A 23513-nucleotide genomic window follows, 5' to 3' on the forward strand; every position below is an offset into this window, starting at 1 on the left:
CAACTATGACCTTAGGCTGTCGTCTTGTGCGATTACATTCACATATGTTCCATTGAGGTCAATCTTTCATAACAATTAGAACTGGCATAAATATTCACAAATATTCATAATTCTGATGTGAGGGATGGATGGAATGACTGATAGGTCCATGTTCTGATCATAGGGCCCAATTTACCAGGGCCCCCTCAAAATCACTGTGCTTGAGGGGAGGGCAAGAATGGGACCATAAGATGGCTATTCTTTCAATTCCACCATATTTCATTATGAGGGGGTGGGGGGAGTCTTAAACTGGTTATCAATAAACATTGCTATCTAGCCGCTGCACCTATCTTTCTGAAAATGCAGTTTTCTTGTCTGGAGACATCTCTATGATGTGTGCAATTTTCATACAAATTGCCCCCCCCCCCCAAAAAAAATAAACAGAAGGGAAGCAAATCACCCACCCCAAACCTTCAGTGGTGGCACCAGGAGGGGGCATGGGGGGCATGCGCCCCCCCCCAAACAAAGAGTTTGTCACCCCAGTTGCTGGCAGAGCCAGCTTCAGAAGGAGGGCTCTCCCAAACAAGGCAGCCTTGTCAAGGCACGGCAAGGGTTAACAGTTAGCCTGGCCGAAGCCCTGCGCCTGCGCTGTTGCCTCCTCCGGTTTCAGAGAAGGAGGGAGAAGGAGCCACGTGGGCCCGGCTTGCGGCTGCCTTCTCGAAGGCAAATCTCAGCTGTTTTAGAGGATCGAGGCTAGAGCAGCACCTCTTCAGCCTCTTAGAGCCCTTTCCCCATGACTCATGATTAGGGAGCCAGGCAAACCCAGACGCCAGTTGATTTTTGCTGAGAATCATCTACACTTTCCAGGTACAGGTAATAGTATTTTTTTTATACTCCATCATTAGTTTAAAAAAGTTGTTAGGGCTATTAGTATTTTCCACTTACAAGCTATATACAGACTTTTAAAAAATGTTGTTACTAAATCCCAGTAAAATCCCATGCTGAAATTAGTAGTGGGGGAAGAATTTGTAAAGCTCCCCAGCCGTTGCTGCTCTCACCCCACCCCCTTGCCCCAAACCCTGCCTTTTGCCCTCACTGGTGAACATACAAAGTGGACTAGTTTCTCTCCCCCCACCACCACCATGTTTGGTGGGTTGGTTGGGGGTAGCTGCTAGAGAATAACTTTAAAAGCAACCTTGCCCAATCTGACACTGTCTAGATGGTTTGGACCACAACTCCCAGCATTCCTAACTATTGACTGTGCTGGCTGGGGTTGATGGGGGTTTAAGTTCAAAACCTCTGGGGAGCAGCAGATTGGGGGAAGACTGGTTTAGAGGAACAATAGCTGGCAGTGTAAACACCCCTTACCAAGATTCCTTCCTCCCTAATTGCAACTTTCCACTTATTTTCATTTTTTTTAAAATAAAATAAAAGGCAGAACTTTGGGGGAAACTTTTACACTTTTACATTTTATATTGTAATCTATAATGTGCTTTGTGGTTTTAATTGTTGTGAACTGACCAGAGAGTTTCATTTGTGCCAGCTTTTAGGATTTATCACACAATCCTATACATGTTTACTCAGAAGTTACTGCCAATAGGTATTAAGAGTAAGGCTGTGCACCGCCTTGGGCCGAGCCCCTGAAACCGAGGCGAGGTGGGCTGATTTGGCCTGCAGCTGCTTTGCCTTGATTCTGAGTCGGTTCTGGGTCAGCCCGAGGCGCCTCAACGCTGATCGGCACCAAAGGTTCGGGGTACATCGGGCCACTTCGGAGATGCACTGGGCTGCTTTCCCTGCTCACCTGCTGCCATTGCCACTGCCGCCTTGCTCCTGCCACCATCGCTGCCTCCTCCTCACTCCTGCTGCCATCACCACTGCATTGCTCCTGCCACCCTCGCCATCACCGATGCCACATCTGAGAACCAGGCCGCAATTTTAAGGTATTGCTGGGCCTGATCTCTGTTGGTTCTGGGAATTCAGTATGCTGTAGTTATGTAACCTAAACACACACACTCTTGCAGTCATTGACTTTTATTTGCCTACTGCCTTAGCTTGCCTGTGCGAAATGGGCTTCTTCCTTTCCCACTTCCATTTGCTTTCAATAAGTGGGCTCTGCCACAAACTGCTTTTGCTGTGTTATTCGGGACAGGTATCTGGGAGGGTGTGTGATCCCTTTGGCTCTGCCTCCACTGAAACCACTTTCTGCCCCACCAATTAGGGTTAGGTAACTGAGGTTTGGGGTGAGGGCACTCATAACTGTATCACACTTAAAACCCCTGATGCTTGAACTTATTCCTGGCAGTTCTCCAAACTATTCTCCTGCACCAGCAGCCAGAGCAGCCAGAACACCCTTGGAAGAATTAATCTGCTTATTCCATGGATCTCTTCCTTTTTTTCCTCAGGACAGTAGGTCAGGAAATATGAGAGGAGGGGGGAAGAATTAATCTGTACCTTCTCCATGACTTCCTTTTTTCCTCCTCAGAGAATTAGGACAGGAGTGTGTGGTGGGAAGAATTTGCTCACAGTGCAAGCCTACGAATGTTTACTCCTCAGTTAATCTGTACCATATTCAATGTCTGTTATTTCTTTTATTCCTTATTACAACGGCAATGGATTGCAATAAACAACAACACCCAGCTTCATCAAGAGCTTCATCTTCAAAAGATACGTCTTTTGGATCTTTAGACTAGTACTTCACATGCACTGGGTTTCCTAGGTGTACAGGGCCCAGGTGTCTCAGTTTGCTCTTTCCTTACACACAGGTCATAGCTAGACAGGGCTTTATCCCAGGGAAAACCCCTGGATTGTCCCTGTGCATCCACATGATGCACAGGGGATCCCGGGATCAAGGAGGGATGATCCCTCCCTTGCCCCGAGATCTCGCCATCACCTTTGGCCCCGGTTTTTCCACGGTCCTGGGCTGAGCCTGAGACCGCAGAACATGTGGCCAAGTGCCGTGGGTTGACCCAGCTCTGTGCGATTCCTCGCGGGGAGCCGGACCCACACATGGGACGCAGCGCTCCTCAGGAACGCTGTGCCCATCGGGGGTAGGGTGGGGGAAGCGGGGGAAGTAATTTAATTTTTAAAATAACTTATCTTTTGCGCACAAGCATTCGTGCACTGCTGCCCCTTTAAAAATAAAAATGGCAGGCGCGACACCTCTCCTTCTGAAGTCATCGCGCATTGCGTGTAAACAGAGGAGGGATCTCGTGTTAAACACAACGCGAGATCTTCCCTCCTCCATTGCAGGATAACAGGTAGGTCTAGCTAAGGCCTGGTTCTGCCTGCACTGGTTCAAAAGTAACTGTTTTCTAAAAGAAAGTGTTCTGTCTTTTTAATCTGTATGTCAAGGAAATGCTTGTGTAGTGACTCAACCTTGTTTGGAAGCCTTTTTTCTTACAGTAATTTGAATTTGGCTAATACATGCTATATTTAAAAACAAACGAACAATCAAAAAACCCTAAATTTATCAATATATGACTTATTTTAGAATATATGGTTAGGATGGCAGTTTTGGTGTGAGATACACCGTTATTTTTCTTTCAGACATCTTAACATGTGGAATACAGCCCGCCCAACCATCTGTCAGGTATGCTTTAGGGTGGATTCCTGCATTGAGCAGGGGGTTGGACTCAATGGCCTTATAGGCCCCTTCCAACTCTACTATTCTATGATTCTGTGAAATATAATTTGCCCCTTCTGTGCCCCCACTGATTTTTTTTTTCTGGTGCCGGCACTGCTCCCCTTCCACATAAATCACTGCACCTCTCCACTATATATTCGTTCCAGTATCAGAAGCAGTAGGTCTCTGAATCCCAGTTGCTAGGGAACATGAGTCAGGGGGTGCTGTTGCACTCATGTCCTTCTTCTGGGCTTCCCATGGGCATCTGGTTGACCACTGTGAGAACAGAAAGCTGGATTAACTAGGCCTTCCATCTGATCCAGCAGGGTTCTTTTTATACAGACAAATCTGTATTCATATGGGGAAAGATCATATTGTATAGAATATCTCTCTGTGTTGTAAACAATAAACCTCTCAGTATTTGGCTTCCTCCATTTTTAATCTTTTTGTTTCCTCTCTGTATCTTTCATTCTTTCTCTCTGTCTCTATTTGTAATTCTCAGTTTATTTCACACACACACAACCCTCCAACTTTGTATCCCTTTCCTCCTCTGTAATACACAGAGTCTTTTATTTAATTAAAGCTATTCCAGACCATACTCATTTCCCAAGCTGCAGTTACAATGTGTACCCTTTTGCCTAATTGGCCACTGAAACCCTGCTCAAAAGTAAATAAGGTGAATTCATTCCTCCTCTTGTTAATTCTTTCTGCTACTGAGGATGAGTGCCAAACTGAAGGCTTTGACACTGGAGAGAGCTGCAAATGCTTCCCAAATGCAGCCAGAAGCCTGGATTGTATAATGGCTCTGATAATACTATTCCTCTGTAAGAATGCCAGAAAAAGGGACATTCTCCAGCTTTTTCTGATGAAATCAACTCTATGGACCCAAGTGATGCTTTTTTGCCAATGGTACCAGCAAGAGAGAATTGTGGATACTACAGCCATGTTTCAGAAAAATGCTTATTGGAAAGACCTGTTAATCTAGAAGAGTGTATTGGGTTACAATGTATGGTGGTAATCAGTGGTCTTCTCCTAGCATTTGAACCCAAAGTCCTCAGCATAAGTAACATCTCATTACATGGAAAATTGATGTTTGGGATACACTGAGGTGCTACATATAATTACATTCATTTTTTTACATTTATATCCTGCCTTTCCCTCCCTGGAGCCAAGGGCTTTGTACAGGATCTCCCTCCTCTCCATTTTATCCTCACAACAACCTTGTGAAGTAGGTTGCTGTCCTCAACATTGTTGTCTTGCCTTTTCCTTCTCTCTTGTATCAGCAATATTAAGTTACAAAACAGCATTTTGTTGACTACACTTCCATACAGCATTACAGGCGGAGTTATTGAAAACACAGATTCCTTATTTGTTGTTGTTGTTGTTGTTGCATTTATATCCCGCCTTTTTTCCTCCAAGGAACCCAAGGCAGCGTACATAATCCTCCTCCTCTCCATTTTATCCTCACAACAACAATCCTTTGAGCTGGGTTGGGCTGAGAGCCTGTGACTGGCCCAACATCACCCAGTGGATTTCCATGGCCAAGTGGGGACTAGAACCTGGATCTCCCAACTCCTAGTCCAAGGCCTTTGCTAGACCAGGCTATATCCCAGGCTGATACGCGGGATCGCCCCTATGCATCCAGATGACGCACAGGGGATGCCGAGCTCAGGGAGGGATCAACCCTCCCTGGCCCCAAAATATAGCCTACCCCTTTGAGCCCGCTATTTTCTGCGGTCTCAGGCTGACCCCAAGACCGCAGAGCGTGTGGCCTGTTTTTGTGGCTTGACCCAGGCTACGCCCATCAGGGACAGGTGGGGGGAGCAGGGAAAATGAATTAAAAAAACTTAACTGGGTGCACAAGCGTTCATGCACATCCAACCCTTTAAGAACAAAAAAAAATGGCAGGCGCGACGGCTCTCGTCGTGCCTGACGTATAGACTAGCGTGACAGCCCATGATAGTTGCATCACGGTCTCTCCCCTCCTCCGTTGCACTTTTTAAGGTAGGTCTAACAAAGGCCCAACACTTTAGCTGCTACACCACATTGGCTCTCAAGACACGTCACTACTGGAGCTTTGGATTTCCTTGGAGCACAGGAGTTCAAATTTCTTGCAAAAGAGCTAATATGGAATCAATAGATCATTACAGTATGGAGTGCCCAGATTACATGCAATGGTTACCAAGGGGGAAGACAAATTGAAAAAAGTAAAGGCACAGTTCAGATGTCTTGGAAACAGAGCTGGACCAAGACAGTTTGCTGCCTGAAACAACGGAAAAGAGAATGGCCCTCCCCTCCCAACCCCACCTCATTCCATTCCATGTAAGAAGCTAACTGAACACTGAATCTTACTTCGACAATGGTGTAGCATCTTCCAATGCATTTGAGGGCCTCGCCTGACTAGACAACAGGGCCAGGGGAAGCAGACTACAACTTAATACTCGTCTGCTCTTGGTCACATCAGGACCTTGGATAGCACATTACAGAAGGTATTGACTGAAACATTACCCCATAAGGAGCTGTTGACCCAACAAAGGACTGTGGTCAACTGAGCCTTAAGAAGGTCTGGTCTTTCAGTGGCTCCATCCTTGGTGGGTGCTGATTGCTGTTCTTAAAGAGCCAGTATCTGTTTCTTCAGTCTCATGCTCCTACTTGGCTGAGGACAGGAAAGGCTGCAGGGAAGTCAGCCTCAGAGTCAGATGATGGGGTTGCTATGTCCTCAGGTTGAGACCGCATAGAAAGGGGTGCTGATGGTTCTCCTTGACATGAGGTAACCTGTGACCTGTCTGAATCTGAGTCTCCCTACTAGTTCAGAGCCCCCAAACTAGGAGATATGGTAGGGGGACAAGATAGGCTGTGTTGCACACAGCTTCATCCTCCAACCTAGGGGAATGGCTTGGGGGCTCAGGAAGAATGTTTGGGGAATTGTCATTACTGCCCCCCCTGCAGCATCTGGGAGACACTATTACTGATTAATTTCTCAGATGCTGAAATAGGGGCAAATTTTCTGTCCAGGACTGCTCTGGATGCAGGATTTAAAGCAGAGCATAGTGGCAGAGTCTATAGTTGCTCTGGCCAGCAAGCTATCCACAGTTAGGTTCACAGGGAAAGTGCCACACATGTTACCAGTGCATACACATCTAATATGCATGTGTAAGAGTCAGGAACAAAATGTGCCAACCAAAAGTGGACTTTGGTGCTTCAAGTGAATGTGTGAAACCACCTGCAGATGAGAAGAGCTCTACCCCAATGTGCTGCAGGTTTCCAGAGTCAACTTTAGGAAATATTTTCAACTTCATGTCTTTTCTCTGACAGTCTCCACTTCATTTATTACCTCCCCCTCTCCCCAACCATAATCTCTTCCCTTGTGTGTTGAGTTTAAGACTAGAACCTATGGGCAGAGACTTCTGGTCAGAGATTTTAATGGCCATGATTTAAAAAGAAAAGGAAAGAAAAGAAGCATTTAGACCTCCATCACACCAGCGATTTATTGCACTCTCACCTTGCCTGATATGTGTTTTTGCAGTGTGGTACTCACATGACATTGTCCCTGTCCTGTGCTCATCTCGCCTCTTCCCCTCCCTTTTCTGTCTTATTTTGGAGTAGGGAAAGTCTGTTTTTCTCCCTCCATGCACAATAAAGCCACTCCTCCATCCCGTGTATTGTGCTATATCAGACCATCCCATTTTTTGTTGGGTGTGTGTGTGTCGAAGGGCAGTGTCACTGGCAAAAGAGGAGGGTGGGGTGGTTCTCCGTTCAACTGCTAAGCCATGAAGGTGGGGGGGGGGGGAGAGAAAGCCCAAACACCCCGCGGAGAAGAAAGTGTGGCTGCCACCGCCGCCTGTACCCAGGACTCAGTCCCATTCAACTCTATGGTTCTTACTCCTGAGTAGGCATGTCAAGGTTTTCTGACCAATACAATATCGGCTTCCCGTTGCCATGCCAATATTGACCACAGACTTCTCCAAAAACTAATTGCAATACTTTCACTTCACTTATATTGTTTATATGATCTTAGGGGAAAGCATAGTCTGTTGTTTTACTGTAATTGCACAGTTTCAGGCTGCCGTACCATTGTATTTGCACAGAAAGAAAATATAAATATATTTTTAAAAATAACTACAGGGGGAAGGAGAACGTAGGGGGCGGGGCAGGAATTTTTGCTGGCACAGTAGTGATGTAGTGATACAGGTGAAAAGATACATTAGCTGAAATAGTGCAACAACACAGACATGAAAGTGCCCAGTACTAAACTTACTAAGGAAATGGAAGAGGAAACCACCGGGGGGGGGGGGGGAGTAGATGTGAAGGTGATCATAGATATCTGATACAAGTACATGATACAGAGAGCTACGTATGAAAAAAAAATACTAGGAAGAAGAATTCTTTGTTTTATTGGTCTAAGAACATACTGAAAATTAGTTTCATTAAAACCTGTCTTGCCTATTTTGGTTTTGCAAACATTGACAAAAGATTAGTCTAATATGATTACATTATTTGTTTATTTATTTATTTCATTTTTCATACCACCAAACCTCTTTGGGCGGTCAGAAAAATTAAAACCATAAGGGACAGCATAAAATATAAACATTATTTATTTATTTATTGCATTTTTATACCACTCAACAGCTGAAGCTCCCTGGGCGGTTCACAAATATGGAAGCTTAAAAAGATAAAAGTACAACTAAAATTAAACCTAGCAGCAATGCAGAGATATAAAGTTCAGATTTAAAACAACTGAGCTGAAAGATTAGCATGCTAAAATAAAATAAAAAAGTCTTCACCTGGCACCGAAAGGAGTACAATGCCAGGCAAACGGCTCTAGGGAGCTTATTCCAGAGCAGGGGTGCCACAGCAGAAAAGGCCCTCTTTCTGGTAGCCACCTGCCTCTCTGGCAGGGACTCATTAATCTCACTCTGTATCTTAGCCTGAGTCATCCCCATTTTGCGCCTTCAGATACTCAATCCAGCAAAGAACCTTATACCCTGCAGAAAATATTACAAATTGGCATTTTTGACCTGGCCATGTGAAAATTCTATGGGTTGGAAGAATTGTGAAGTCCTCCGTAGGGCATTCGGTTGCGTGTCTGTGTGTGTAATTGGTACTCGGTTTCTTCAAGAAATGAAGTAGGCAAATTTGGACAAATCCTTATCACATATCGGGGCGGTGGGGGGAAAACATCCTTTAAGGAACCGGCTCCCTTCAGTTTAACAGTGGCTTTTGGGAGAGGGCGGCAATCTAGAAATAAAAACTGAATGGGGGAGGACACACCCACGGTTATTTCAAGCACACGTCCTGGCGAGAACTGCCCCCGTGGCGCCTCGGAAGGGTCGTCGGTTGCAGCGCCCCGGGCCAGCCCAGCACCAATCCACGCTGGTGGTCATCGGGTCTTCTTCAAGTTTAAGCCGAAGTCATCCGGCCTTCACCTTCGAAAGATTACCGCCAGCCAATGGCAGAGCAGCCCTTCGCCGTGGGCGCGCGGGGATTGGCGGACGGACTCTGCTGATTACTCGGGAAACCACCTCGGTGATTCATGGTGTGAGATGGAGACGCCGAGGTTCCCGCGCCGGGCGTAGGGATTAGAGGCGAGCGGGAGAAGACCGTCGCCGCAGCCTAGGGGGCACTTCAGAGCAGCCGGCGCAGGTCTGGCGCGGGTGGGGGGAAGGAGAGGCAGACAAAGAGAAGGCCGAGGGGAGGCAAAGGTGGCGCCAGATCCTATGCATTAAAGCCGGCGGCAGGAGAGAGGCGCTCGCTCGCGTTGCAGCCAGGCGGCCCCCTGCAGGATCCGCGGGAAGCCCGACGCGGCGGACAAAGAAGCGGCTCGGCGCTCATGGGGAAAGGCGGCGAGCAAGGCGGCGAGCGGGAGGCGCAGCCCCCCTCCTGCGCGTACACCTGGGAGGAGGTTCAGAAGCACAACCTGCGCACCGACAAGTGGCTGGTGATCGAGCGGAAGGTGTACAACATCAGCCAGTGGGTCAAGCGGCACCCGGGGGGGCTGCGCGTGATCAGCCACTACGCCGGGGAAGATGCCACGGTAAGGCGTCCGGCGGCGGCGGCGGCGGCGGCTCTTTCTTGACGGGGGCGAGGGCTGCTCCCCTGGCCCGGTCGCTGCACGGCGCGCCTTGCCCTTTCTTGTCACCTGCTGCTTTAAGGGGGGAGGAAATGCATCGTTGCACCGGGAAATGGGTCGTATTCGCGGGGCCCCACCTCGGCTGGGAGGTCGCTGGAGCCGCACTGAATGGCACGGGGCCGCCGCTCCACGTTGCTCCGCGTTTTACGTTGTGTGCGCCCTGCAAGGGGTGCGGGGTGGGGTGGGGTATCCCCCCCCATGCAAAAAGACTGGCTGGCGTCGGGGTCGAGAAGGTGGCGCTTGGAAGCTGGAAGGTGGCTGCAGCAGCGTGGACCCGGGAGAGGGGGTGGCGGAGGGGAAGCACTCGCTGCAAACGGCGGAGACGCGAGGGAAGCTGTGGTTGCAGACGTTTATCCCTCGCCTCGGGCGCCTCTTTCTCCGAGCCGGTTGCTCCAGTGCAGGCTGGTGGCTCCTATGTCAGGGGGAGGCGAATTCGCTCTGGGCTTTAGGGAGAAACCTAAAGGAGCTACCCAAGGTGCTGAACCTACTTGAGGGAGAGCTCCTTTAGAGTTCTGACTGAAACCCAGAGCAGAGTCACCGCCCCACCTGACATAGGAGCCACCAGCCTCCACTGGATTGCTCTCGGAGGCGCTGCTGTGCAAGCAAAGGAGCCGGCCGCGTCTTGTTCTTGTCCGGCCAGTTGCTGCTTCTGCACCCATTCGCGGTTGGCCTGCTTGATTCCCCCCCCCACCCTTTTCCCGGCCTCCTGTTTCAGTTTCAGCTTCAGCAACGGGGGAGGGGGAGTTGGGGGAGGGAGGGGAAGCTGCAGCTGAGCCGAAAGGAGCAAATTCAGGCTGCCTTTGTGTAAGATTAGTATCTGAACGCTTTCTAAAGCCCCGGGCTCCAGGAGAGCAGCCAGAGGGCATATTATTCACTCTCCTGAGGGCACCAGCAGGGCCTGAGGAACAGTATTTAAGCACGGCTTCAGGAGCAGAGTGCCTGTGAATCTCACTTAGCCTGCTGGGGAACCCTGGGGTGGGGGAGGTGCGGTTGCGCTCACGTCCTGGCGTGGGGCTTCCCCTAGATAGGCCTTTGATCCAGCAGGGCTCTTCTTGGAGGTGGAAAGCACAGGGAGATGAGCCCCTTGGGCGTCAGGGCCTACTGGGATGAAAGGTGACAGCCTCACAGAAGCCCTTTCCTTGAGGCCCAGATGTAAGGCAGACAGTGGTTACAAAGTGGTGAAGAAAAGATGGAAGGAGCTGAACGCTAGAATAGGGGAGGGAGGGAGAAATGCCATTCTAAGGTTGGACTCTAGCACAAAATAAGGCCCCTACATAAAAGGCATGGAGACTCATTGGCTGTGTTAACTGGCTGTGGTTGCTCTAGAGATGCTCAGGGTCATTGTCATCATTCATACTTCATAAACCTAAGCCCTGGTAACTAATACATGCCTGGGTGGATTCACACATTCACTTGAAACACCAAAGTCCACATTTGGGGCTATACATTTTGTTCCTGACTCTTACACAAACGTATTATATGCACATGCACTGGTAACATGTATGATCCATCTTTCTTGTGAACATAACTGTGGATAGCATGCTAGCCAGAAGCAACTGCCAGCTTTCTACCATAAAGAGAACATGTGAATCCACACCGAGTGTTGGCTTCATTTAAGCCTTTGAGGAACTTCTCAGCAGATCGGGGTGTGTGCGTGTGTTGTAAAGAATCATTAAGAGTTGTTGGAACCAGTCTTTTGAGCAGTTTGCCTTCTGGCTTTGTGGTTACTTTTGGGCTGCATCCATAAAGAGCTCACTGCCCCCTGGGTAATTCAGAAGACATGCTTCTTTTCAAATCAGCTGCACCTTCTAAGGTGATGGCGGTGGAGTTGGTCTTCAGATGAAGGAAACAAGGTCTTCATTATAGCTGTTGTTTTTGAAAAAGCGTGTGTGATAAATACATTGGTCCGGATGTCCCCCCAATCTGCAACTTCAGTTGTTAAATTGTTTAAATTGCACTTTCCATGTTCCACTCATCTCTGATGTCTGAACTGGGAAACACACAGTGACTCTATTGTCTTTGTTTCTTCAAATCACACTGAGGTTTTCTTAAGCAACATTTCAAAAAAAAACAAAAACCCTGAAGAGATACACTGAGAAGAAGTGTCTAGGCTGGAGTAAAGTTCTATGGAGAAGCAGGATTTTAAAACAAATGTAATTCTTTACTTTTTGTGGGGTTTTAATTTGGAGAGGGGGAGATGGAGGGAGCACGCTTTGAAACACACGATGCTCCTAAAGGAAGGGGGATCTGCCAGTCCTAGTTTCCCTAAATTATATGATATTCTGCCACCAAAGAGAGTTGCTGTTTTTACTCACTTTTCCCATCCTGCTTTTTTTTAAAAAAATCTATGCTATGGATACATTGGAGGATCATAGCTCCCTCCAACATTTCCCCACAAATCTTTAGAATTGTAATTGGGTGAGGGTCCTGAATCCCCTTACCCACCCAAGAATTGTAGTTCTTAGGGGAGAGAGATTTACTATTCGATCAGTTTTAGTATATGGTGTGGAAAAAAGTCACCAGCACTGGGGGCTCATCTACACTGGTTGCTTCGGAGTGGCGGCAGCTGATCTACATGATGCAGCTGCAACTCTGAAGCAATCCAGGGCAAAGCCAAAGTTTGGAGCCAAAGATGAGGAGTGGGTGAGCCACAGCAACAGCTTGTTAGCAGGAAGCTGTGGAGGGAAGGTGTGAAACTGGACATATGGTGGGTGTGTCTATCTGGCAAGCTGCAGAAGGAAGAGACAGAAGACACTGCTGATATCCAGCAAGCCATAGAACTGGCCAGGATAGATCAGGCAATGTTGCCAGGTCCTGGGACATCAGAATCTAGTCTAGCGGGAGTGGAGAAGTGTACCTTCCAGCATTTGCCAATAGCCAGTCCTGTCCAAAACTGCAGATTCATGGGCATTTATTCATTAATGAGCCACTTTAACAGCTTTAAAGTTACTCTGGCTCCCAGGATAAATAGTGATCTTGCAAGCACAGAGGGAGATGACAATCACAACTGGCCAAGTTGCAAAAGTGTAGCATGTTTTTCATTTTACAGAATGATCTATGGGGTCAGGGGACTGGTGACTCCTGTCAGTTATCCCTGTCTTGACTACATTGCCTTTTGGTCCCTTCCACCTGCCTATAGGATTCCATGAACTGCCATTTCTTTCAGACATTGTGTACTCCTGCACTGTCTGTATGTCCACTATATGGCTGTTGATCTCATGGGCACCTGCTCCAGTGTTAGTGTTTACATTACCATGCTTGCCATGTGGTGGTGGGGATGAACGCAGCAGCAGCATATTTTTCCTTGAAGTGTATTGTGAAAAGTAAATATTCATTGCTTGCTTGTCACAATACTTGTGTTTGGTCTTCAGGGATCTTGAAGTTCTCAGATTTGGTCACATACCTTAGATGTTCCAGAGCAATCTTTTACAGGGTTGAATTTCTTTTGGATGGAGGAATGTTGAGCTATAGTCTTAAATTCACTTACCTGGGAGTAAGTCTCAGAAACTCAATAGGACTTAACATCTGAGTAGATATGTATAGGATTATGCCAGGGATGGGGAATGTGTTGCCCTCCAGTATAGCTTCCAAATCACGTGAGGTACTAGTTCCCCTCTATTCAGCACTGGTTAGGCCTCATCTTGAGTATTGTGTCCAATTCTGGCCACCACACTTCAAGAAGGATGCAGACATGCTGGAGTGTGTTCAGAGGAGGACAATGAGGGGGGTCTGGAAACAAAGCCCTAAGAGCAGAGACAGAAAGAATTGGGCATGTTTAGCCTGTATAAGATAATATTGAGGGGAGAGATGATAACACTCTTCAAATTCTTGAAAGATTGTCACCCAGAGGAGGGCCAGGATCTCTTCTCGGACATCCCAGAGTGCAGGACACAGAATAATGGGCTCAAGTTAAAGGAAGCCAGATTCCGGCTAGAGATCAGGAAAAACGTCCTGACTGTTAGAACAGTACAACAATGGAGCCAGTTACCTAGGGAGGTCGTGGGCTCTCCCACACTAAAGGCCTTCAAGAGACATCTGGACAACCATCTGCTTTAAGGTGGATTCCTGCATTGAGTAGAGGGTTGGACTCGATAGCCTTATAGGCTCCTTCCAACTCTACTATTCTATGATTCTATGTTGTTGGATTGCAATTCCTATTATCTCTTACTATTGGCTATGCTGGATAGTGCTGATGATAGCCCAACAGTATCTGCATGGCCACACTTAAAATGATGTCATTATAATCACACATGTAAAGTGCCTTGTGTAGTAAATATTTCTCTATAAATATACTGTTTGAGCAGGTAGCAAGCAAGCAGATAGTGCTAGTGACAACCAGTTCCAAGAACACAGAACTGTTTCCTCTTTCCTTGGCCAAATTTAAACTGCACAAACTGTTCTTTTCAATCTCCATCCTGGGACACCTGTTGTTCATAATTTACTAGGTGTTCAAGAACTTAAAAAGGGATGACTATTCACTGCATTATAAACCACCTTGCAACTGAAACATGACATGCAACTGCTAAAACACAGTATAGTGTGTGTTTGCATCAATCAGGCATATAAATCAAAAGCATACGGTCCCAGAATATGATGACAACAAAGAGCTTTCTATGCCCTTTAATTTGCTGCTGGAGTTCCTGCAGTTACTGAGTTGTAGTAAAGGGCATGAGCCAGTTCCCAGAAAGTTCATATTTTCCCCAGCATTAAATGATGCTGTTGTAACATCCTTTGTAAGGTTCATTGTGATCTCCTAAAAGCTTGCCTGTTTCTTTTGTTGGCCTTGCCTGCCAATAGCTTGTGCCAAATCACTATGAGCGTTGTGTGAGCCAGCATCAAACTTCCACAGTTTCTTTCCCCCAAATTTTAATTCTTATAAGCTGCCCCACAATCTTCTTTGGCTATAAGAAAGGGTGGGTTTATACTTCTCTAAAAAAAGGTGAAAGATTTGGCAGGGAATGTTAAAGAAAGGCATAACTGCATAACAGTTGCCCACACTCCTGATATGGTGCTGGTATTATAGAATCATAGAATCATAAAATAGTAGAGTTGGAAGGGGCCTATAAGGCCATCAAGTCCAACCCCCTGCTCAATGCAGGAATCCACCCTAACGCATCCCTGACAGATGGCTGTCCAGCTGCCTCTTGAAGGCCTCTAGTGTGGGAGAGCCCACGACCTCCCTAGGTAACTGGTTCCATTGTCGTACTGCTCTAACAGGAAGTTTTTCTTGATGTCCAGCCGGAATCTGGCTTCCTGTAACTTGAGCCCATTATTCTGTGTCCTGCACTCTGGGAGCATCGAGAAGAGATCCTGGCCCTCCTCTATGTGACAACCTTTCAAGTATTTGAAGAGTGCTATCATGTCTTCCCTCAATCTTCTCTTATCCAGGCTAAACATGCCCAGTTCTTCCAGTTTCTCTTCATAGGGCTTTGTTTCCAGACCCATGATCATCCTCGTTGCCCTCCTCTGAACACGCTCCAGCTTGTCTGCATCCTTCTTGAAGTGTGGTGCCCAGAAATGGATGCAATACTCAAGATGAGGCCTAACCATGTCAGATTATATCACCCCGAAGGAAATTAGCAACTCATAATTATTGGGACAGTGGATGATTTATCTGCTAGAAGTACAGGGAGGATCTGGGGTAGACAAAAGGAGATTTCCCCCATTTTCACATAATCATGTCAGGCCTGAGTTATGCATATACATGTTCATTACTTGATGACTAACAGCTTCACTCCTTTCCCAGATTTTCACTGATTATACACAGCTTTCTCCCATTTTTCCATAAGTAAAGGACAACAAAAGGCTCATTATAGCTCATGCTAGTAGTCAAATGTCATGATAAACCATGGTTTATAATGAGAAGAATGAGCCTAGCCACACAAGTTGCGGGTTCACACGCCCCTCCCCTTTCATGTTTTCCCCGACACAGCTGTGAGGCTGTCACTTCAGTTTTTGATTAACTTGTCATCTGAATCCCAAATTGTGGTTAATCTTAACCATGGTTTGTTGAAACAAGCTAACAACATAACTCATGACTTGAAGTTGACTTGTTTCAAACAAACCATAGTTAAGATTAACTGCAGTTTGACAGATTTCTGATAACACAACAAGCTATGGTTAATCAAAACTAGAAGAAAAAGCTTCCAAACTCTCCATGGCTATCCCTGAGGGGGAGCAAAGGGGAGTGCATGAGCCCAGGGGTATTACCATAATTTATTGTGAAGTCCTCACACAGCCAGTGATTTGAATCTGATCAATTCCCAGGAATAGAGAAGCGCAAGATTAAGATTCCTAGCTCTACCAGCCATTCACCATTCAACAATGAGAATATCATGTTGTTCAGTCCGCAGTTCACTTTGCTTATCTGCATATAATATTGCTAGGAGTTGAAGATAATTTATCATATTTTATTAGTACCTGTAGATGTTTTGGGATTCTGTAAAGTATTCGTTTTGTTTCCTTCAGTAATTCATGAACATCTCATTAATTGGTTTGCTAAAATATGCTAATTGAAAATCTAGGTTGTAGATCAGCACTGATGAGTTTGGTGGTTAGGTTCTTGAATGCCTTTTGGATCTTCCAGGTAGACAGAAACATTCTACATGTGGGAAGAAACTGCTGCAGTATAGAGGCAGAGGGGAGAATCAGAGATGAATGTGAAAGCTATAAAGAAGCGGCTAAAAGCTCTTTGGACAGCAATTGTTATTGAATTGTATTTCTTCATTCTAGGATGCATTTCGAGCCTTTCACCCTGATATAACTTTTGTGCGGAAGTTTCTTAAGCCATTATTGATTGGAGAACTTGCCCCAGGAGAACCCAGTCAAGACAGAGGCAAGAATGTGAGTAAAAGCGACATTTAGCTGCACATTGTTCTTGTGGGCAGTGCAAACATCTGTAATATGCAAGCCCCACTCTGTACATACAGGTGTGGACAACTTGTGGCTCTCTGGATATTGTTGGACTTCAACTCCCATTAGCCCTATCCCGTATAGCCAACGGAGAGGGATGATGGGAATCGAAGTCCAAAAACATCTGGAGGGCTACAAGTTGCCCACCACACCTGCTCTACCAGAGAATTGTGGGGAATTTGGATGTACGTTTTGTTTGCATGCCTCTATATAGTTGTGTAAAGTTGATGCATGTTTAGTTAGATCTTTCCAGATCAGTTCAGCCACCTCATTGCTACTCAATGTATGCAGCTCAGCATTGTTTCTGCTCTTTCAGCTGTTTCCTTGTGTATAACTAGATAGGCCAAAAGCAAGCAAAGGTTAGGGAATTTGAAGATGAGAAGCACTGACCACTTCATTAAGGCCAAAGTAGCCATCACAGTGCCAGATCTGTTTAAATACAGATCTACCCAAATCATATAGAAAGAAGGGAAACTTGATTTTAATAGAAAAAGGGGGCACATAGCTATTAGATGAGCTGTTATCACATAAGCCTGGAAGGGAAATTGGGAAATGTCGAGCGATGTGAAGCTTAGGGGGTGCTTCACAATGCCTTTAATGTGAAGATAAAAGAGGGCCTGAAGGAAGTGCAAGAAAAAACAGATCGAGGGAAGGGGGGATCTCAGAAAAGAGAGAAGGGAAGCAAGGAATAAGAGAAAGATGGAGGGAGAGGACACAGTTCTGAGGGAAGGTGGGATTAGGGTAAACTACTGAAGCTGTAATAAAAGGAGCAGCTGGAAATACACCTTTGATTCTTCTCACCCCAAAATACTAGCTAAGTTGCTTTCGTGTCACAGAATATTCTGAAGGGAAAACCTCACACAGGGCCTTGGTACAGAAGAGGCGACATTGCCGTTGGGGGGCATGTTGCAGAGAAATGAGGAGTACTAAAGGTAGATTGGCAAAGGAGAAAACATTGAGAGAATTTTCATGGGCTTCCGTTCCGCCTGCCAGGATTCTGCTCTCCAGACTGCTGACAACTGTCTGTTTATCAAGCCAGTCATATATTCCCCCACCTCTTGGGACCAGACCTAGTTTACCCTGATTGATAGGAAACCATGCGTGAGCCTCTGATAGTCTGAAGGCCTCGTGAGTTCCGGTTCAGAGAGCAGATTCGCAAACAAGACCCTGCCCCAACTTTCCCATCTGCCCTCCCTGTCGCCATGTCACTTGGGATCTCTCGAATCCCAGATGTTAAAGTTGTCAATTATTCAGGCACTCTGTGTTGCTTGGCTGATTCCAAGGGGAAGCCCTTTCCAGGCCCTGTTGTTCTTGGGCGACTGGGTTTATGACAGCTAGCCAGCGCCTAAACATTAACCTGCAGATACCTCATTAGCTGCTTTCCTGAGGGACAGTATTCTGTGCAGCGCAGTGTTTTACATCCCAAGGAGAATGACAGGGGTGGGGGCAAGCGCCAGCTGATACTTAAGTGGCCTTAATTGTCTCCTGTAGCCCACATGAGACTAATTAGGGAGGAATACAGAGAAGCATAACAGACATCTGATGAACCAAAAGAGTTTTAGCCAGAATTAGTAGTCTCAATTGCCACGGTTGTGTCGATTTCAGTGCAGCCACTACAATTTCCACTATGAGCCTTTCCAGGGATTTGTTTTGTCATGCAATAAGCTGCCAGTTGTGGCTTGTGGGGGATCGTAGTGTCTTCCTCTCTCCCAGCTTACTTGTCTGTTGCAGGGGAAATTGTATGTTCCCAACATTCAATTAGAAATTCATTAGAAAATAGGTTTAAAAAAAAAAAAGATGGGCAAAACCTCAATGAGAGGAGAAGTAACAAACTCTTCCCCTCCTTATTGTTTTATTATGATTTTATTAGAATGTAAGCCTATGCGGCAGGGTCTTGCTATTTACTGTTTTACTCTGTACAGCACCATATATATTGATGGTGCTATATAAATAATAATAATAATAATAATAATAATAATAATAATAATAATATCCAAATTCTTTTGCTTTCCTTCAAAATCACAACAGATATTTCACCACAACATTTTCTCAAAATTCAGTTTCTGTGATATTCTGTTGCATGTTGTAGTCCCCCGTCCCATAACCCGATAGCTACTGCACCTATTACAGTTTGGAGTGTGTTGTGGACTGGGCATACAGATGTGTTCTGATTGCTTTATGGCAAATGCTCACTCTCCCTATTTCTTGGGATTGCTCTCGCTTCGAGGCTTTTCATGTTTTAGGTATAGTGACATCAAAAGATGTGTGAATGTGACAAATATTTACTTGCAAACACCAGGAAGCCAGGATTCACTGCAACTCCCGGTCAAGTGTACACTTGTTAGCCAACACAGGTTTGCTATGCACAGTCTGTGACACTGCACTTCAGATCCAACTCTTAATATTAAAAAAGGGCATGAAAGATTCTGCATGTAGATCCAGGATTTGGCATCCTGGGAATCTATTTATTTATGGTGGGGTGGGCAAGTGATTTGGTGGGGGGGGTGGATGAATGACTTCCCAACCAGTCCTCTGTGGGCTAATTGTGTGATGGGGCATGGCCTTGACATCTTGGGGTCTGGCCAGTGCCTTGTTTCATCATCATTCTGCACCATATGGATTGAACCCAGATTTAGTTATACTTGGAGTAGACCTGTTAAAAGTAATGGCACCTCAGTTAAAGTCCCATTGATTTCACTGAGTCTACCCTAAGTATGCCTAAATCTGGCTCCAATCCTATGTGTTTCTTTATACAATGCCCTTCTTTCAATCATGATTCTATAGAAACGCATGGGTATATTTGAGACCTATTCTTTGAAGATTGAGATATGGAAGCAAAAATAGACAAAACTCAAGGGATGCCTTTAATCCCTTTCTCTGTCTTCCATGGCTTTCATTTCCCTCTATTACAGTTATTGTTATCTCACTTTTGCTCAGAATGCTCCCAAATTCTTTAAAAATCAGAATCTGATTTTATTTTACATAATTGGTTTTATTTTACACAGTGCGTGCCAAATAGTTAAGAACTGGGACCCCTTGGCTCATCATTTGGGTTGCTCTGTGTTGATGGGGTGGGTGGGGTAGAACAGTGGAACTGAATATAATATAGCCTCCCATGGTGCAATACAGAGAAAATGTGTGTGCCTAAGCCCCTTTGGCATCTTCAGGATTCTTTCATTATTCTGTATTTCCACTTTGCAGGCTCAGTTGCTGGAAGATTTCCGTGCCCTGAGGAAGACAGCAGAGGACATGGACTTATTCAAAGCTAGCCCTGTATTTTTTTCCCTTTGCTTGGGTCATATCCTTGTGATGGAAGCTCTGGCTTGGTTAATGGTTTCATACTGTGGTACAGGCTGGAGCACTACCTTCATCCTTTCCATCATCCTTGCAGTCTCTCAGGTGAAAATTTATCCATAAATATTGACCAGGTTAGAATGATCAAAATGAGCCAACATAGTTACTTCTTTAAATTATGGTGCATTCTGGGAGTATGAGGGGTGCAATTTCCATAGTCATCACCCAGGTGTGGCTTGTCATGTCCTCCAAACCTGGGTGGCCTAATACTAATACTAATAATATATTTATTACTCGCCTCTCCCTCCGCATGACTTATTGGAGGGGGAAGCAAACCTCCAACAGGACACACCACAAATTAAATGAGCCACGGTTGCTTATTTTGATTGTCCGAACTGACCCATTGAATGAATCATCTTTTATTTGGGCTAGTTCACATGATCAAGCAGCCCAGCATGGCTTATTTAAGCCACACTGGGCTGCAAAGCATGCAGGTGGCCATTTTGAATATTCATGCCACAACCACAGCTTGTCATGATATCCAAACCTGACGAGGGTGGTTTTTTGGCATGGTTAACAAACTACCCACAACTCTAAGACAGCCCATGGATTCTGGGTGGTTTATTAACCATGCCAGGAACCCACCCTCGCGAGGTTTGGACATCATGTCAAGCCATAGTTGCAGATTGAATATTCAAAAATCACCCAGCATGCCGCAGTGAGCTGCAGTGCTCATGCAAAGTGCGTCACTGTCTCTTAGTTCATTCATATATTGAATTTATTTAAACAAGCTTGCATTTTATCAAAATCTCAATGTTAATGTATCTTTTGAGAGTACCAAAGTGCAAGCCAAATAACATACAATTTAATAAGCAAAAGCTGCCAGTCACTTTTAGAAAGAAAGTGCCATTCTGTGAGTAGTGGGAGGGGCTCTCTGCCTAATGTACTGATCAGCTCACAAAGGAAAAGGTTGAGAGGAGTGAGCCAGTCCAGCCTCTGTCCCTGTCACTAGCTCAGAACCTCTGTACCTTGACCTCTTGCTGCAATCCTTCTCTCTGTGGATTGAATTCTAAAGCAGGCATGGGAACTGGTGGCCTTCCAGTTGATGTTGGACTCCAACTCCCATCATCACTGACCATGTGCTGTGCTGGAGTCCCAACAACATCTAGAGGGCCATAGGCTTCTCACCCCTATTGTAAAGCTTTAGTTGAGGGGCCCACTGCAGTCAAGGCCCAGGCATCTTCCACGTTAGAGCACAGTGATGGAATGCCCAGGCATTGGATGGGCTGAAACAGACCCTAAGGGATTAAGAACATAAGAAATGCCATGCTGGATCAGACCAAGAAGTTTCTATGCTATCTGCAGAAACCCACCCCAAACTGAGATTCCAGCAGCAGGGTTCAAATAGCATAGACATTGGTTTTATTTATTCTTTTTAAATCAATTAGGTGTATTTCAGAAGATCATCAGTAAAATAAGGCGTCCATAAGGTTAAATGGGAATCAGGGGGTGGGTTGTTCTAACCTTAATAAAATCAAAAGGATTTCACCAATCTTTCTGAAAATTGCATGTGCCAGAAAGAAATAACTATTTTACATAACCTGAAAATTTCAGGAATGTTGATTAAAAATTGAGGGAGAAAGGGCAGTTAACAGAAAGAAACAAAAAAACCTCGGGCACACAGAGGTGTTCCTGAAAACATGTGTTAGCAACCTTTGTGCCCATAATGTGTAAAAACAATATAGGCTCTCTATTTTTAAAGATTGCTGTTTTCTTATCCCCTTTTTATTGTAGTTGGTGAAATGGGATTTCTTTTCTTTATTTCAATTCGCTTTTTTAAAAAATATTTTTATTTGCTAATGAAAGCCTACGGGAGTTCATAATATGGTGCTTGGAATGTTGAGAGGGGAGAGGAATAACTGCTATTTCTCCTCCTTGCAGTTTGTATAGAAAAACTATTACTTATGAAATGGCCGTTGGTATTCCAGGCATTCTCCTTCGCATTGACAGGAGCTGCTACAGTAATAGTAGTACTGCTCATGTTTGTTTGGATTACGAATGCGGACGTCTAGATTTTCAATGATATAAGGAAAATTGAGGAGAAAGCCCTTATAGCTGAAGACGAGGAGGTTTAGATATAATGTTTCTTTTAGGTGTGCCTTTTATCTGGTTTATGATCATTCTCTTTCCTCCCAAGGCCCAAGCTGGATGGTTACAGCATGACTTTGGACACCTCTCTGTATTTAAGAAGTCTGTATGGAACCATATAGTTCATAAGTTTGTGATTGGACACTTGAAGGTAAGGCCAGTTCTCATTAAGCAAGAGATGAAAGGTTTATCATCTTTGTTTCTGCCAGGCTCCTGCCCCTTTAATAGGTGAAAACCCCAGGAGATCATGCTATAGACCTGTTGAATGTCTGCTTGTCGTGTGGCATTAAAGGCACAGGACAATCTTACCTGGGGGCCTGCTGGGTTCTATTTATTTACTTATTGCATTTATATACTGCCCAATAGCTGAAGCTCTCTGGGCGGTTCACAAAAGTTAAAACCATCAAATACAATTCAAATTATAAAACAAACAGTATAAAAACACAATATAAAAGTACAATATAAAAGCACAACTAGGATAAAACCGAGCAACAATGCAGAGATTTATACAGATTTAAAACAGTAAAGTTTAAGATGATAAACTGTTAAAATACTGGAAAATGAAAGGTTTTCATAGGTGTCAAAAAGCGTATAACATGGGTGCCAGGCGAACCTCTCTAGGGAGCTCATTCCACAGCTGGGGTGTCACAGCAAAGAAGGCCCTCCTCTTGGTAGCCGCCTGCCTCACTTCCTTTGGCAGGAGCTCACAAAGAAGGAGCCCTGAAGATGATCTTAGTGTCCGGGAAGGTACATATGGGAGGAGGTATTCCTTCAGATAACCTGGTCCCAAGCCGTTTAGGGCTTTGAATTTTAATACCAGCACTTTGAATCAGGCTCCGACATGGACTGGCAACCAGTGATGCTGGAAAAGGATTGGCATAATGTGGTCTTCTTGGCCAGTCCCCGTTAACAGTCTTACTGCCTTGTTTTGTACCAGCTGAAGTTTCCGGACCATTTTCAAAAGCAGCCCCATGTATAACGCATTGCAGTAATCCAGACGGGAGGTTATTAGACAACTGTAGCTAGGCTATCTCTGTCTAGATAAGGATGCAGTTGGTATATCAGCCTAAGCAGATAAAAGGTGTTCTTTGCCATCAACAGGGTCACATTCCTCCTGTCCCTCGCCCAGCAAAGGTCATCACAAGGTGATCAAGGCCATTTCTGTTCCAAACCAGGCCTGAAGCCTGATTGAAATGGATCTAGATAATCCGTTTCATCCAAGAGTGCCTGGAGTTGTCCTGCAACTACCCACTCAAGTACCTTGCCCAGGAAGGGGATGTTAGTCACTGACCTGTAATTGTTAATGTCCTCTTGGTCCAGGTTAGGCTTTTACAGGAGTGGTCTGATTACCACCTCTTTTAAAGAATCCAGCACCACTCCCTCCCTCAGGGACAAATTTACAACCTTCTGGACCCAGCCAGCGATCCC

At 45.4% G+C, this 23513-nt stretch overlaps 2 protein-coding genes across 2 annotated transcripts in view; one reads left to right on the forward strand and one right to left on the reverse strand.

The window, feature by feature from the left end:
• The window catches only part of LOC134392586 (acyl-CoA (8-3)-desaturase-like), a 191149-nt gene that overhangs the window by 129583 nt on the left and 38053 nt on the right, over window positions 1-23513 (reverse strand). The gene's annotated exons all lie outside the window — the stretch shown is intronic.
• The window catches only part of LOC134392581 (acyl-CoA 6-desaturase-like), a 37237-nt gene continuing 22718 nt past the window's right edge, over window positions 8995-23513 (forward strand). The window contains exons 1-4 of the mRNA XM_063117022.1: window positions 8995-9635; window positions 16464-16574; window positions 19845-20042; window positions 22135-22236. Of these exons, the coding sequence (XP_062973092.1) occupies window positions 9432-9635; window positions 16464-16574; window positions 19845-20042; window positions 22135-22236 (615 nt within the window). The 5' untranslated portion in view covers window positions 8995-9431. The remainder of the gene's footprint in view (window positions 9636-16463; window positions 16575-19844; window positions 20043-22134; window positions 22237-23513) is intronic.

This window comes from Elgaria multicarinata, chromosome 2, assembly GCF_023053635.1.
Source record: "Elgaria multicarinata webbii isolate HBS135686 ecotype San Diego chromosome 2, rElgMul1.1.pri, whole genome shotgun sequence".
In the NCBI taxonomy this organism is placed as follows: Eukaryota; Metazoa; Chordata; class Lepidosauria; order Squamata; family Anguidae; genus Elgaria; species Elgaria multicarinata.